The sequence below is a fragment of the Schistocerca cancellata genome, chromosome 9 (genome assembly GCF_023864275.1).
Source record: "Schistocerca cancellata isolate TAMUIC-IGC-003103 chromosome 9, iqSchCanc2.1, whole genome shotgun sequence".
Lineage (NCBI taxonomy): Eukaryota > Metazoa > Arthropoda > Insecta > Orthoptera > Acrididae > Schistocerca > Schistocerca cancellata.
This window is the reverse complement of record NC_064634.1, coordinates 412,510,326-412,528,409: the sequence shown is the minus strand read 5'-3', so window position 1 is coordinate 412,528,409 and position 18,084 is coordinate 412,510,326. Positions and strand designations below refer to the sequence as shown.

The 18,084-nt window shown below is 40.0% G+C and overlaps 1 protein-coding gene across 2 annotated transcripts in view; it reads right to left on the bottom strand.

The window, feature by feature from the left end:
- The window catches only part of LOC126100832 (translation initiation factor eIF-2B subunit gamma), a 60,010-nt gene extending 44,891 nt beyond the window's left edge, over positions 1-15,119 (bottom strand). The window contains exons 1-4 of one of the 2 annotated variants that reach the window (XM_049911485.1): positions 14,887-15,119; positions 12,909-13,079; positions 11,004-11,158; positions 7,264-7,426 (exon numbers count right to left, since the gene is read on the bottom strand). In XM_049911485.1, the coding sequence (XP_049767442.1) occupies positions 7,264-7,426; positions 11,004-11,158; positions 12,909-13,065 (475 nt within the window). In that variant the 5' untranslated portion in view covers positions 13,066-13,079; positions 14,887-15,119. The remainder of the gene's footprint in view (positions 1-7,263; positions 7,427-11,003; positions 11,159-12,908; positions 13,080-14,886) is intronic. The other variant, XM_049911484.1, reaches the window with a different exon arrangement.
- Positions 15,120-18,084: the final 2,965 nt, after the last annotated feature.

Below are 18,084 nucleotides of genomic sequence, written 5' to 3'. Positions count from 1 at the left end.
ATTTGTTCTTGGGATCTTCTTCTTTTTAGATTTCTCTCACTGCTCCTTGGGTTTCTCTGGCTGGGAGGGCTTCACTGATTCAGTCTCAGGGACTGAGGAGGATCTTTAAGCCCTGCGACCAGCTGCCTGTGGGTGCTTCAGCCACTGGCAGGTGTCCACTTGCCACTGGTATCCCCGATAGTTAGGGAGGCATTGCTCCCGAAGCAGGTGGTGTGGGAGCAACGGGGATAAAAGTGCCCCCCCCCCCCACCACCACCATTAAGGGGGTAGGTGTAGGTTTGCAGACTTGTGGGCCAACTATAAATGGTGGAACTGATGGGGCTGGAACTTTTGTTGTAGCTGCGGAATAAGAGGATGTCATGCGCACAAGATGTAGCCCTTCAAATTTCCTCTTAGCCTCAGTGTAGGTTAGTTGGTCCAGGGTCTTGTATTCCATGATTTTTCTTTCTTTCTGTAGAATCCTGTAGTCCAGTGAGCAAGTGGAATGTTGCTCACTACAGCTGACACAGATGGGAGACGGGACACATGGAGTACCGGGATGTGATGGACATCACCAACTGCAATATATGACACTGGAAGTACAGCAGGAACACATATGCCTGAACTTCTAGCACTTAAAGCACAGCATCAGGGGAGGGATATATGGCTTTACATTACAGCAGTATACCATCACTGGGTAATGTATCACCCTAAAAGGCCAAGATGAAGGCATCCAGTGGGCATATGATTATCCTTCAAACCCCTATGGACGTGCCAGACGAAATTAACATCTGTCCACTCTAAGCTGGCGCACAGGTAGTCATCTGACTGCAAAAGAAGCTCCCCATGAAATATAATACCCCTCTTCACTATAGGCTGGCGTGCAGGTAGTCATCTGACTGCAAAAGAAGGTCCCTGTGAAATATAATACTCTGGACCTTATTTAAGCTCTTATGGGCCATGATGGAAACAGAAACATCCCCCAGCTTGTCACAAGTGAGTAATGCCCATGACTGGGCAGAGGGTGCTGTTTTTGTCAAGACTGACCCAGATCGCATTTTGGACAATCGCTCCACCTCCCCAGACCTATCCTCTAAAAACTGAGACTTCATCAACATGAAGGATTCTCCGTCAGCTCTTGTACATACGAGGTACTGGGGCGAATAAGGTTCGCTTCCACCTTTAGCCTGGCATTCCTATCATGGTGTGGCCAGGAAGGGGAACAATTTGGGATCATACTTCTTTGCATTAAATTGAGACCTTGGAACGCTTAAAGACTGCTGGTGTTTGACCACCAGCAAGAGATGACATCGTTTGCTTCATGGCGTGTCATCTGTCCTATGCCACCCACTCTGACCAGGGGCTCTTCCTACAGGCGCCATCCAAACTCAGCAAAGGCCACCTGGCAGGATGGCCACTGCTGGGAGTCCCGATGCCCCAGGTAGATGTGCATCTACTTCTTGGCATACATGGGGAATTAATGCCACAGGCATCAGCAGAGCAATCCCTGTGCAGTCAGGGGGCTACAACCATAGGGTACATGGCGGTCCCACCACAACGGACTGGCTACCGTGCAGGATATGAGGTGGCTACCATGCTGGATATGAGGCGCAAAGAAGTCCATCATCATCGTCGTCATACAAAATGACACTACACAGTGGATGGAGGAAATTGCACCCTGGAAGGATTCTTTGTCAAACAGCTGGAGACTGAGTGGAACTGCAAATTCAAGATGATAAAGTATGCTAAAGATCTCACTGCACAATGGACATGATGCACCATGTAAGACGCCCTTCCCGAAGTGGCTCGCTCTTCAGAAAAATTTTGGAGAATGGAGGTCAAACCCTACAGGGGACCATCACAGAAAGCTGAAACATTTGAGACTCCTTTTAGTTGCCTCTTACAACAGGCAGTCATACCTCAGGCCTATTCTAATCCCCGGACCTGCAGGGGACAACATTTTCAGAAATTTCGTCAGTGGTTTTTGAGTTCATACTGTTCTTACAAGCCACGTGGCCACAGAGTAATCTGTAGATCTTTTTATTCCCTCTTACCATGTAACTGCTAATCCCTCTCTGCCATTTCCTCTTCCCTCTTACAGATTTCATTTACCTCCCCAGACAATATAATGCTGAGATACACAAACACATTTTGAATTTTATGTTAATGTATGATGCTTTATATTCATATACACAACATTATGTGTAACATGCAACCTATTTTAAACCCAAACAGCAAATTACAAGAAAACAGCAGACAGAAAAATAAATAAATGTGGACACCAGTTTAAAGAACTTGACACAAAAAGGAAACAAAAAATAATATATGCCTTTTTTCAGTCTCCATGAACCACACACAATTACCTCAGCTCATAACTGGGATTAGCTTTCTCTGGCACAGTATTCCTATATTTTTCCAATCCTAAGTCCTTATCCCCTCCATACATCTAAGTAAAAGTTTCATCTCGTTCTGGGTGCAATGCCAGGAGAATGCAGTAGTGTGTATGTGCTCACATCTAATTTCTGGCTCATGTGTTTACCCACTACAAAATGTCTCAGCTGCATGGATGTGCTTGCCTCTCTTCATTTCTTTGGTCAAACAACTTGTTTATATGCAGGTTTGAGTAATTTGTCACTTCTTATCTTTACTGTTTTTCCTAACCGTACAAACACTTTGCCCTACCTCTTCCTTCTTAGATCCGTATAGAGTAAATTTTCCATGAAGGCTCAAAGCTTTGTTACTTCATTAATATTTTTTTGCATTTTTGTCAGCATAACGCATACATCATTACTTAAGCAAGTATGTGTACTGAGTTTTCTGTCAATTCCATTAATAAATTTTTCCAGCACGCACCTGGGTGAAACAGCATGTATTCATCTAGTGGAGAGCTACTAGCCAAGAAAATATTATGAAATTATAAAGCATGTTAAATGGGTGTCTAATTTTTCTTGATTGATCTGGTGGATAAAATCTTCATGGTTATGTTGTTATCTTAGCTTCCTATGATTTCCAACACGATCACTGGTGTGACATGAACATGTTTCTAACATACAGCTTTCATTTTGATATGTGTCAAAGTGTGTAGTTTTTCGATACACAGAGTTATTTGGTTGGCATCTTCTTCATATTTGGTTAGCACAACTATGAAGGGGAAGTTTCATTCCCTCCCCTTCTCTCTCTCTCTCTCTCTCTCTCTCTCTCTCTCTCTCTCTCCCCCCCTTCTCTCTCCCACTTTCTACCTCTACAGAAAAAAATGTTCAAAAAACTGTCTCAGTTTTGTAGCAAGTAACATACACAAACTGCAAACTGTCATATGACACTATTCAATGACTTTGGATCTCTTTTCCCTACACACCAGCACTCCTTGTCATGGCCTATTCCAGTACAGAAATAAAAAACATGGAGGTGCACTCGTCCATTATCCCATTATCTCCACTGCAGAGCAGCGTAATGATAGATTAACAAAAGATTTCCCTATCAAGTCTGAAACAATTCCTTCTGGATACAAACATCATCAGTAAACTTATACAATGCATGACACTATACAAATTCTGTACTGTTAAACAAAATACCAGAGTACAATGCCATTGTTAATGTTTGAGAACATGGCAGGATGTTCAGTCCTGATAATACAGGGTGTCCCACTCAAACCTCCCTGATTTCAAAGACCCAAGGAGGAAAAAAAAAGGGGGGGGAAAAAGGGAAAAAATAAAAAAATCACGGTAGACATGACAGTGAAAAATGCACCACATCGTAGAGCATCTCAAAGAATTTATATTCCCATGTCAGAAGTGCCAAGCATCGTCACCAGAGTGCAGCATGGTCGCATGAAGTGAAAAAGGCGACTCCACAGCAACATGCACAAGCAGTAGTGTGATTTGCAGAAACATAATTGCCGATTACTGTGCAAAGAAATTATCGTTGTGTGTATGAATGTGATCCACTTGATGTGAAAACAATTAAGGAATGGTATAGGAAGTTTCTGGCAACAGGAAGTGTTCTGAAACATTCAACAATCCTGTCGTGCATTAGCCTGCACCAGGTATTTAGTTTAGGGCTATCACGAACATGTTCAATGACAATGTGCGGATATTGCAAACCCCAAATCCAAACATTATGCCTATTAACGCTTCCTGATCGATGAAATGTTGCCTCATCTGAGAATAAACATCTTTCCAGGAAGCCGACATCCATATCAATACGCTGCAGCATATCTGCAGCAAATTGTTGTCAGCATAGTTTGTCGTTTGGCATCAGATGTTGCAGAATTTGCACTTCGTAAGCACACATACGAAGACGCTGGTGGACTACACAATGCAATGTTGATCGAGGTACATCAAGTTGCCTAGATGCTTGACGAATTGACTTACGTGGGCTTCTGATGTCTGATGTCCTCCATCGTCTCTTCTGAAACTCCATAACGTGCACTGCCAGAATTTTCCAGAATATTTTCTGTTGCCAGAAATTTCCTATAACATTCCTTAATTGTTTTCACACCAGCTGGATCACATTCATATACACGGCGATAATTTCTTTGAACAGTAATCGGCGATTTTGTTTCTGCAAACCACACTACTGCTTGCTCGCGCTGCTATGGAGTCGCTATTTTCACTTCATGCGACCATACTGCACTCTGGCGATGATACTTGGCACTTCTGACATGGGAATATAAATTCTTTGAGATGCTCTACGGTGTGGTGCATTTTTCATTGGCATATTTACTGTGGCTTTTTTCCTGGGTCTTTGAGATCAGGGAGAGATGATGATGTTTGGTTTGTGGGGCGCTCAACTGCGTGGTTATCAGCGCCCGTACAATTACCCAATCTTTTGCTCAGTCCAATTTCGCCACTTTCCTGGATGATGATGAAATGATGAGGACAACACAAACACCCAGTCATCTCGAGGCAGGTGAAAATGCCTGACCCCGCCGGAAATCGAACCCGGGACCCCGTGCTCGGGAAGCGAGAACGCTACCGCGAGACCACGAGCGGCGGACAAGAGATCAGGGAGGTTTGAGTGGGACACACTGTACTATTATGGTGTTCTGTATCTCAAGAGTTATAACAAACTGAAGCCAAAATACACTGTCTCATTTGCTTACTATAAAAGCAGATACTGAAGCAATTGCTGAATGGTAGATTTTATAAGAGTTTTTTCCCCCTTGTTCATTGGGAAGGCCCGCAGAGATGGAAGAAAGTGAGCGGCAAAAGACCAGACCAGAAAAATTAAAAAATAAAATTCTTAATCTTGATTTTCTGCAGAATGCTTTAGCATATTATAAATTTGAATATAATAAATTTCCTTGAAAGGGAAAAGCTTCTATCCAGACATCAACAAGTACTTAGAAAGCATCGCTCCCACAAAACCCAGCTTACTCTTTTCTCAAGCAATATCCTATGAACCATGAATGGAGGACAACAGGCAGATTCCATATTCCTATATTTCCAAAATGTATTTAACATAGTGACACTCTGCTGAATGTTAACAAAGGTCCAAATATCTGGAACAGGTTCTCAAATATGTGAGGCCACAAAGAATTTTTCATTAATAGAACTCAGTACACTGTCCTGGAGAGCACATGTTAAATGGAGACAAAGGTATTTTCAGGAGTGCTACAGGGACAATCAAACATAAATGACCCAACTGATGGGGTGAGCAGTCCTCTGCGAGTATTTTTCAATGATGCTGTAGTGTTTAGGAAAGTGTAGTCTTAGAGTCACTGTAGGAGGATACAGGATGACTTGGATAGAATTTCTGTTTTGTGTGATGAATGACAGCTTGCCCTAAATGTAAAAAAATGTAAGGTAATGAAGATGAGTAGGAAAAACAATCTCGTAACGCTCAAATTCAGTATTAGTGCTGTGTTTCTTGACACAATCACGTCAATTAAACATACAGACATAATGCTGAAAGTGAGTGTGCACATGAAAGTCAGTTGCAGGGAAAGGAAATGGTGGACTTTTGGGAGAATTCAAGGAAAATTTAGTGAATCTACAAAGGATACTGTGTACAGAACACTTGCACAACCCATTCTTGGGCACTGCTTGAATGTTCGGGATCACCACCAGGTCCAATTAAAAAGATATCGAAGCACTTCAGAAGCATGCTGCTCGATTTGTTACTGACAGGTTCAATGAACATGCAAGTTTAACGGAATGATCTGTGGACTCCAGTGGGAATTCCTGAAGGGAAGAAGATGTTCTTTTCTTGAAACACTACTGAGTAAATCTAGAGAACTGGCACTTGTGTCAGACTGTCACTGTGAAGACAAGATAAGAGAAATTATAGCTCATATGGAAGCATACTGACATGTTGTTTTTCCTCACTCCATTTGCAAATGGAACAGGAAAGAGAATGACTAACAGTGGTGGAGGCTACCCTCTATCATGCACTGTATAGCGGCTTTCAGAGCATTAGGTAGATGTAAGAAACAAAGATTGTAACACATCCTTCCCCTAGCACATTTTCAGGTGAGCGTAATGACATCAACTGCTGCAAAGCTGATGGTGTAAGAACACTGCAGACATTTCAGATAATGGTGGATGCTCATCATGTTTATTTACAAAATCTAATGAACTCTTTGCATGCACTGTTAAAACAACCATTGTAAAATACCACTCAGTTTTAGTTGTTCGAAGAGAATTCTCAGCTTAGAAAAAGGCATGTGTATAATTCTGAGTGTTAAAAGTAAAAATGTGTTATAATATAAAACAATGTGTACACATTTCATTACAATCCCTTCTCTTCAAAGATATAAATTATTAAAAGAAATTCATGGTCATTGAGAATAATTACAGAAATAACATATTATAATTAAATCAGGTCTTATCTGGGACAGCAATTATATTAAGCTGGAAATAAATGTTTATATTAATTATAACAAATGAAGAACCTGCTGTCTTACCCATTTTGTCCAAAGATTTAACTTCATTGTGACAACACTCAAAAGAATTATGTCTCTAATTGGCCGTGTGCCACCAGATAGGACAAGCGAAAGTATCAGTTCTCTCACAAGTCAACATATAAAACTTTACGATGCTTGAGATATCTGCACATGCATCACAATATTGTGAGGTGCATAATCTTTAAATATGCACAAAGGAGAAATGTGGGAACTACATGACTCTTTACACATAAAAGCAAGCTGCTAGATCACTTTTTTCTTTAATATTACTCTACTATACCACATCACATTGCTTAATGACTGACATTCATTCCAGGGACTCCAAAAGAGTGAACAGGCTCCTTCAGTGCCTTGCTGTTATAGATACAAGTGTCATATACCTGGCCTGTATTTCTGTTTCGGACCAGTCTGTAGTGCTCCAACATCGGGAGGTGACTGGAAAAAGACACTGGCAATAGAAGCCTGATGTTTTCTAAAAACATCCAGCACATTCTCAATGTTGAAGTCTGTGACCAGATCAGAGCTCATGACAATGATGTCTGACTGCAACAAGAAAATGAGAACAGATTAAAAATGAAGCAACTTAGTTGTAACAATTCTTTTATTTTTCATGGAATATTTTCTTTTATTATACTTAAGTAGTTGAATTTCTGCTGTACTTAAAGTGTGTAGGACAAATAGTCACTGACAGGGTTTTTACACCAAGCAATTAAATAGATTAACTTTTCTCAAAGCAGCTGACAAACAAAAAATAATGTATATTAATTTATGTATTCATAGATATCAACGCTATAACAGATGCTGCTCTCAAAGTCATGGTTGAAAGACATACCTACAAGCAATTTACTGCAGAGCACAGAATTGATTTTTCCATTTTTCATGATATCTTCCAAAATGCTTTGTTTTCAGCACTTCTTTTCATGTGCAATTCTTCACAGGATGAGATGGGTTTTCAGAATTGTACTCTCACCCCCTTCTACCCAGTTTTGTTATCAAAATTTTAAGTATGTGGCAAGGCAACAATAAAAATAAAGTCAAATAAAATACGAGAGGAATGAAAATGTGGCAGACACAGATGACAAGATAGGAATGAAAAAGATCAGCATGCAATGTTCCATCAATGACAAGTTCAATACAGACGGAGAACAAGTTCAGATTGTTAGACAAGGATACCGAAGGAAATCGACAGGGTCATTTTCAAAGGAACAATCCCAACAATTGACTTCCTTGATTTACAGAACCACAGAAATCATAAAATTTGATAGGGATTTTAATGCTGCTCATTACATGTGCAAGTCTTATTCCTTAAATACTGTGCTACCTCACTTAGTATGTGGACAGGGTCTAATAGAGAACAGGGCCATTAAGTGCAGCATTACTCTGGGATGTGTTGATGGCTCAGTTCCTTCCTGCACCATGGTTGTGAGCTGGACAAGAAAATGGGGTGGGGTGAGGGGAAGCAGTGCTACAACATAGATGAAACAATCTTTGAAACAGTTTCAGCATGTTCCACTGAGTTGTGCAACCTGCTTTGTAAACAGGTGCTAGACAGTGGACAGTGTCATTGGTACAGTGTGATAACAACATTTAAACCATGTGACCAGTTTTGATAATCATCATGCTCACATACAAAGATGCACAGTGGCTGCAATCATATACAACCCCTCACTTGATGGAAGGCAGCACAGGTCACACTAATATTCAAGAACAGAAATAGGAATAACCCACTGAATTAGAGACCCATATCATTGACCTCAATTTGCAGTAGGATTTGGGAGCATATACTGTACTCAAACATTATGAACCACCTTGAAGAAAATGACTTATTGATACATAATCAACATGGATTCAGAAAATATTGTTCTTGTGTAACACAGCTAGCTCTTTATTCCCATGAAGTAATGGAGTGCTGTTGACAAGGGATCTCAGATCGATTCCATATTACTAGATTTCCAGAAGACTTTTGATACCGTTCCTCACAAGCAACTATTAATCAAATTGCGTGCATATGGAGTATCGTCTCAGTTGTGTGATTGGATTCGTGATTTCCTCTCAGAGAGGTCAGAGTTCATAGTGATAGATGGTAAATCATCGAGTAGAACAGAAGTGATATCTGGCATTCCGCAAGGTAGTGTGTAGGGCCCTCTGCTGTTTCTGATTTACATAAATGATCTAGGTGATAATCTGAGCAGCCCCCTTAGATTGTTTACAGATGACACTGTAATTTACCATCTAGTACAATCATCAGATGATCAAATCCAATTATAAAATGATCTAGAAAGAATTTCTGTATGATGCGAAAAGTGGCAATTGGCACTACACAAAGAAAAGTGCGAGCTCATCCATGTAGGTACTAAAAGAAATCTGATAAATTTTGGGTATACGATAAATTGCACAAATCTAAGGGCTGTCAATTTAACTAAATACCTTACATTACAATTACGAGCAACTTAAACTGGAAAGACCATGTAGATAATATTGTGGGGAAGGTGAAACAAAGACTGTGCTTTGTTGGCAGAACATTTAGAAGATATGACAGACCCACTAAAGAGACAGCCTACATTACACTTGTCCTCCGCTGGAATATTGCTGGGTGATACGGGATCCTTACCAGGTAGGATTGACGGAGGACATCGAAAAAGTGCAAAGAAGGGCAGCTCATTTCATGTTATTGCGCAATAGGGGTGAGAGTGTGACTGATATGATACGCAAGTTGGGGTGGCAGTCACTGAAACAAAGGCAGTTTTCTTTGTGGCAAGATCTATTTACAAAATTTCAATCACCAACTTTCTCTTCCAAATGCGAAAATATTTTGTTGACACCCACCTACATAGGGAGAAATGATCATCATAATAAAATGAGAGAAATCAGAGCTCGAAGGAAAGATTTAGGTGTTCCTTTTTCCCACGCGCCACTCAAGAGTGGAATGGTAGAGAAGTAGTAAGAAATGGTTCGATGAGCCTTCTGCCAGGCAGTTAAGTGTAAATTACAGAGTAACCATGTAGATGTAGATACATAGCAGTTGATAAATGAGATGCATTTTTCACAAGTTACCTTCCCTCTGGACAAGCATGGCAAATGACAGGACTGGTGTAATGGTGGTAGCTGGATTACTAAGACAAGTGTTCAAAATGGATCTTGTATGTGTACCCTACTTTCCTATCACAAAAGGCTTTATTTTCTTTTCCATCTTCATCTCTACATCGTTGCCATTTAACTTTTTGCTGTCACAAGGTTTGTGATCATGCCTGGTTATTCTTTCTCAAGAAACATTACATTGGCACAATTACATATACAGAGCAGCCAAATAAAACTACTTGTGTAATGGCATGTTGATTGACATTTTGGAAAGCAATACAGCAGAGAATCTGCCTGGCATGGATTCAACCAATCCTTGGTAAGTTTCCTGAGGTATGTGATACCAGATGTTAACACTCAGGTAACACAATTGGCGTTCTGGGTGTTTTCCACTGGGATTTGGCAGATTTGGCAAGCAAAGACATCAACTTCAGTTCACATGAATGGTTCTCAAATCATTGTAGCATGGTTCTGGTATTGCAGCATGGACAGTTATCCTGCAAGAAGATGCCGCCACAGCACAACAATGTTCCCACTGGCCTAAATGTGCAGCACAACGCATGTTATGAGCAACCATTCGCCAGAATGAGGGCGTATCCCGATACGACCTTAGTGTGCCATGTGACTGCAACACCACCCTCTGGATTCAATCTCATGGTGGGCAGTGATCATAACATTTTGGTTCATCAATATATGTTTGATACGCCACAACTGCAGTGAGCAAAAATAATACAGTTGCAGTTTCTGTCTGGAAAAAAAGGATGATTACAATTTAATAACCTGCCAATGATGAGATCATTAGAGATGGAACACTAGTTCAGATTGGGGAATGGTGGGGATGGAAATCAGCTGGGATCATCCTGACTTTTGCATTAAGTGATTTTGGGAAAGTACGGAAAATTCGTATGGTTGGATGGGGATCTGAAGTGCCATCCTGGCAAGTCAAATGTCTCATCACTGTGCCACAAGCTTCATGGCACTGAAACTGGCGAAATAGAATTATAGCAAAAGTAAATTTTTATTTTACTGCAATGTGGCTTACCTTCACCTTCTCACTAACATGTCGCAAAGATTCAGCAGTGCCCCAGTCTTCATTAGCTGGTATTCCCACCCAATCAAGGTGGATCTTCAAACCGCACTGATCTACTGCTGTCTGGACTTCCTGCCGCACAGTTTCTAGCACCACAATAATAACCTCTGAAAAATTCCCACAGATCAGCTACAATACAATGTTAAGTAAAGAATGAAAAATAAATAACAATAATATTGAATATTGGCAGAACCTACCACTTCACCAAAACTCTATATAACCACTTACTAAGACATTAAATGTACAGTAAACATTTGTGTTTCTTAATGATTTATACATATGAGGTACATAGATGGGTGTGGTTTTATGGTTCATACCAACCTTCAGGTGAAAGAAATGATGAGGAATCTGACTTTTGTTAAAACCCTCTTATCATCAGCTCCATTTCTATGTCCACTTCCAGTCATTTCATATATAGCCGACCAATAAACAACTCTCCACTCTGACAGCTATGATTCCTTTCACATCAAACACTTCCTTTCCTAAGCATATGCACCAAGGCAAACACAACTGCTCCACCACCAAGCCACTTAGCATCTACACCATCTACATTTGCCATGTTTTCTTTTCATAAAGCTATCCCACACACCTTGTCTATATCCAGATCTCCAGGGAAGCAAACTCCTCTCATTATCTCAGAAACATAGTTCCACTTTCAAAAAAGTCAGAAGCGCCATCCCCCATTGGTCACACAGTACCACCCAGACCTTAAATGTCTCAATATATTACTCTGCTGTGACAATGAATTATAATGCTCTGAAATAAGATGCTCTCTCTTTGATATTCTCCCCACACCATTCACTGTAGCCTTCTTTTGCCTTCCTAACCTCTATATTATCCTCTTCAAACCATATGAAATTCCCAGTCTATTATCCCTAACCCTAGGTTCTCAACTTTGCAATTTCTCCCAACCTGCCTCATGGACCTACCCACAAACACTTACTTCAGTCCCACCATTGGTAAATACTACAATAACTGATTAAGCATATGAATGGACACAGAAATACGTTGGTTTTATAGACATCCAGTACCCAATTGTTGTTAATTCTATGCAGCATGACAAAAAACACCTCTATGCCTCCTATACTGATGGACTGTTTGGATGCTCCCTCCCAATACTAGTTTCCCTCAACTCCAATGACGGAAATGTGCTTTTCAACATATCCTCATAGCCTGCTACACTCTTGGAGTTAAACCTCCGTCAATATCCAATCCTCTCATTCCTTTTATTATTATTACTATTTTATATTTATTTAATCAGTTGTTTTTGTAATTCCTGTCTTATCTACAACCCCCCCCCCCCCATGTCAGTATTTATTTCTCTTCCTCTATCCATCTTTATTCTTCAATTTGTTGTTATCATCTCCAGACTGAAGCTGGTACAGTGCTTACCAATACACAATCTTTGACCTCCTATGTCCCCTCGTGTTCACAACAGGTGTGACTCTTTTCTTGGGGCCTTAGTGACCTGTCCCTCCTTTTTAACATTCCCCAACCTTTCCCCGTTACCTCACTGAGAAAAAAAAAACTAATCGTTCCAAAAGCAGGAACATTTTTTTCTTTACTATTAATTTTGTCTTTCGAAGGTAATTTCCAAGACTTGTTTGATGAGCATGAAATAATGCATCTACTGCATGTTTACTAATTTTAATCAACTGTGGTCTGCAGCTTAAAAAAAGTAACACTGTCTGCATAGTGTACATATTACGTGAAAGACGATTAGCTTTACCTTGGTGAACCAAAGTAAAATGTATCTGCTGCAACTAATGATTAATGATAACATATGGATAACTGATGTTGATTTTTCCTCAACCTCATGGTTATTTGACAGTGCGAAAGTATGAAAACATACATTACCTTTAAAACCAGCTTTCTCTAGCATGCGCAGTGGGTAATATATCATAGGCCGATTGCCAATTGGTAAAAGGCATTTAGGTTTGCTGGCTGTGAGCTCAGTCATCCGAGAACCTTTACCCCCAGCAAGCAAGACAACTTGAAATTCTTGAGGTATCATGTTGTTCTAGTTTCCTGAGAAGATATAATAAAATAATTCAATCTTTTCATGACAAAAAAGTGTCTCCTGACACTGCAACATATTGAGACTGCCAGAATTACATGATGCTACTACAAACACTAAAATTTTAAGCATACTTGCTACTGTAGTGACTATTTCATTAACATTTTGTTACTCAATATATATAATCTTGTCACCAAATCATTTCTTTAAAAGAGAGAATCATTGAATTAATTACATAGAATAAAAGTAGCTCTGGTGATCCACAAGAGTATTGTTTACGTCTATGACTGGTGGGTTAACAGACATTTTGTAAGAAAGGAGAGGAGCAACAAAAGGCTAGAGAGATGGGTGAGTGTGTTGGCTAAGGGCAGCACACAAAGAGGGAGGGAAACCAGAATGGGTAGGAGGTGACAGGACACACGAGATGGAAACCGTTAGGTAGACAGCCTGCAGACAGTAGGTTACTGTAGGATGAGGCTGGGACAATTTCAGGAGCAGAGAATGTATTTTAAAGATAACTCCTAACTGCACAGTTCAGAAAATCTGATGGTGGAGGGGATAATCCAGATGGATTGGAGGGGCTGAGCGGTTCTAGGTGCTACTGTCTGGAACCGCGCGACAGCTCCAGTCGCAGGTTCGAATCCTGCCTCGGGCATGGATGTGTGTGATGTCCTTAGGTTATTAGGTTTAAGTAGTTCTAAGTTCTAGGGGACTGATGACCACAGCAGTTAAAGTCCCATAGTGCTCAGAGCCATTTTGAACCAGATGGATTGGGTAGTGACACACCCACTGAAATCAAGCATGTTACGTTCAGCTGCGGGCCACAGTATGATCTACTTTGCTCTTGTCCACAATTTGACAGTGGCTGTCCATTCTGGTGGACAGCTGGTTGGTGGTCATACCAATACAGAAAGTTGTGTAATGACTACTGCAGATCTGGTATATGACATGGCTGCTTTCACAGATGGCCTGGCCTATGATGGGGTAGAACGAACCTGTGAGAGAACTGGAATAGAAAGTGTTGGTTGGGTGGATTTGATGAAGCACCTTGATCTTCCACAGGGATATAATCCGTGTGGCAAGTGCTCGGGACTGAGAGTGGCATAGGGATGGACTAGGATGTTTAGGACATTGCAGTAGGGGGTGGGAAGGATCTTGGTAGGCTGCCCCTTATTTCAGGGCACGGTGGTAGATAATCAAAGCTGTGATGATACGGCAAATATGAATGAATAAGGAAATACTGGAACAACAAACACAGAATAGAATATCTACATTTATATCTCTGCTCTATCAGTAATATTTTTTGCAGCTAAACAACAGCTTGCATACTCTCACAAAGATATATCCTACGTGTCAACTCATTCAATGCACAGACATTGTCTATGTAGCAGAAGAAATCAGCTGGACATATACAAGCTACACCAGCATAGAACAATGTCAGCCTCAAAGCAAAGAGGTGATGAAATTAAAGTATTTATTCTTTCTACTTTTAGTGAAAGAAAATTTGAGCACAGACACAATGTGTATGTGAACTGCTCATTACTATAAAAGTTCGACCACTTAGATATGCGATACAGCACACTGGATATATGCCATAAAATTTTTAAATATATTAACATGAAACTATGTACAAAATATAACAACTTGGGAGAAATTTTCCAATTAATTCTGAGAATACATAGTCTTAATAAAAAGAATTGTGAACTAACTAACGTATCCATACATGTGAACAATTACACGTGTATTTGTACTCTGAAATCTTTTCGTGAATTTTAATTGTGTATGTTTTCCACGGATATTTAATCGTAATCTTCTCACCAGCTGCACGTTGTTGTACGGATTAAATAATGAACAGATGATCATGAAAATCAAAAACACCAATAAAATCGAAACAACATTAACTCGCGAGAACTCACAGTGTAAATTCAACCACAGAGTGAAGAAAATTGTGAATTTTTTCCTCAGAAGACGAACCCTAGATTTAACGTAAACATCAACATATGCTACTGCTCTTCTGCTACAAACGAATATAAACAAACCGGCACAAACAATCGATATTTTGTTCCATAATCGATTATCAGTCCCTTTTGTCATTTGACAAGCCTGTAGTTGATACTGGCGCCATTCAACTTCATTTTTTTATCGTACCTCGTTGACTCAGTCTAGCATTTTTAAAATTTTCTGTAGATCATATCTTGAAGGTGAACGTTCAAGCATTTGTGAAAGTTAAGATACATATTAACATAAGAAACAGGAAATATCATACATAGACTATTTGAATAACTGCGTACTTTAACAGACTGAAAGGTTAAATTTACGAAAATACTTCAGGCTATTATGCTATGGTCTTTTGCGATCTGCTATGTAACACAATGTTACATCCGTATCTGCGGAGGATATCTTCAGGAGAGTAGTGGTTTTGATGACTGTGCGGGGCACTAGGTGACTCAAATCAAATCAAATTGTTATTATCACATAACATGGCTCCTGCAATCAAAGATTATGAAACAGGCGACTTGCAAATCTTAAAACTTAAAACAGACTAATAAACTTGATCTAAGGCTACAATAAAAAATGGCTCTGAGCACTATGGGACTTAACAGCTAAGGTCATCAGTCTAAGGCTACACAGTATATATGTTGTTGCCTCTTCAGATAAGTAGGTATTATTTTACATTGTTATAATTTAAAAAAGAATCCATGATTACAATACTACTACTTTTTTAAAGATAATGCCATGTTACATACTCATCATTCAAGAAATTTTCTACACTATAATGGCACTTATTTTTCAAATATTTTTCTAGGTCTTCTTCAGTATTTTTTAGATTTGGATCGCACTTGTCCTTCCAGGTTATATTTATAAATTTCATTCCCATATAGTGCGGAGTTCCTTGTATAGTTTTAGTCTGTGAATATATAACATCACTGCTCTATGTCCAGTCTCCTACTGATGCAGGAAGCAGTTGCCCTCAAAAACTTGTGCCAAGTGAGGTGGCGTAGTCATTAGCACATTGCATGTTGCATTCTCGAGGACAGTGTTTCAAACTCATGTCCACCCATCCAGATTTAGTTTTTCCATAATTTCCCTATATCATTACACGCATATGCTGGGATGGTTCCTTTTAAGGGTACAGCATATTTCCTTGCCCATCCTTGACACAATCTGTGATTGTGCTTTGTCCCTAATTACCTCGATTTCGACGGGACGTAAACCCAATCTTCCTTCCTTCCTCTGTGAAAATCAGAATCTCATATATCATTTACTTCACTTAATTCCTTTGGCCCCTATGGGGGCATAGGGCATCCAGGAGAACACACCATCCGCCTTTGTCTTTGGCCATTTGCCTCAATACTGCCCAGGTCTTTCCAACACTTTTCGCTTCCCCTTGCACTGTCCTCTTCCATATGCCCCTTGGTCCTCCTCTCTTCCTTGTTCCATGGGGATTACATTCCAATGCTTTTTTTCTCGATGCCTCTCTCTGGGTTTCTCAATGTGTGCCCAACCACCCCCACTTTCTCTCTCGTATATGGTCTTCTATAGGTATCTGGTTTGTTATTCGCCAGAGCTCCTCATTACATATTTTTTCTGGTGACCAAATATTCATCATGCATCAATGACATCTATTTATGAAGCTTTGTTACTGGGATGTTATCTTTTTATCCATTTTCCAGCTTTCACTGGGGTACAAAAGGACAGCCTTCACATTTTTATTAAAAATACAGATTTTTGTTTTGTACTTGATATTTCAATTTTTCCATATTGGATACAATTGTATGAAGGCAGCATTTGCCTTTTTAATGCGGTTTTTCACGTCATCTCCAGCTCCAACATCTTCCGTCACTATACTACCCAGATGCAGAAATGAGTTGACAGTCTCCACCTGCTGCTTCCCTATTAATAGTGTAATAGTGGCACCTCCATGTTCGCCGAATTTACTCTCATTTCCTTCGTTTTGCCTATATTTATCTTGACACCAGCAGTCTCTGCTTCTTCTTTCAACAAGTTTAATTTAGCTTGCATATCAGTCAGCCTTTGAGCTAATAAAACTATGTCATCTGCAAAAATCTAAATCCTCCAGACATTCATGGATCCCCCATTGAATTTCTTACCTCCTGCCTGCTGTGACTCTTCTCATAGCTGAGTCTAGAACAAGTAGAAAAATTGTTGGTGATAAATGCAACCCTGCCAGACTTCAGTTGTTACAGTTATGAGCTCTGTCATATTTCCCTTGTGGAGTACACAACATTTGTAGTCATCATGTTTTTTATGACGTTTTTAGATTTGCTGTGGTTTACCATACTTCCGCAATACCTGCCAGATCACTTTACGTCTCGCAGAATCGAAGGCTTTTGGAAATCAATGAATGCCAGGTACAGGGTTGCTTGGAATTCTTTCCTTTGCTCTAAAATGATCCTAAGAGTGTTAATAAGATAAACACAACAGCATTGTGCCCTAAAACCGGCCGATTTTCAAGAGACTTTTTAATTCTGTTTAAAATAATACTGGTGAGGACCTTACTAGTCACTGACAACAACGTAATATCACGCCAGTTGTTACTCCGACAAATATCCCTGTTTTGGGAGCTTTACCACCAAACCATTTTTCCACTGCTCACTGTACTGGGATGCACATGTTAGCCCTGTATTTTGGAGATTTCTCTTCAAGCCAATGCTTCAGGAAGGGATGGAGCATTTTAACAGTACTTTCAATATCAGCTTTTAAGAGCTCTGGTTCTACGTTATCTAAGCCTGGAGCCTTTGCATTCTTTAGCATTTTCAAAGCAATCCTAACTTCGTCCACAGAGGGGCAATGCAGATTTATATCTTGATCTTCTTCAACTTCCCCTGAAATATCTCTTACCTGTTCCTCTTGGCTGTCTTCACAATTTAACAGTTCCTTGAAGTGCTCCTCCCATCTCTGTAGCTGTGCCTGTTGAGTTGTAAGCAACACCTCATCCTTGTTCTTAACTGGTCCTTCACGTCTGAAGTTCTTAATTGACAACTATTTGGTTAT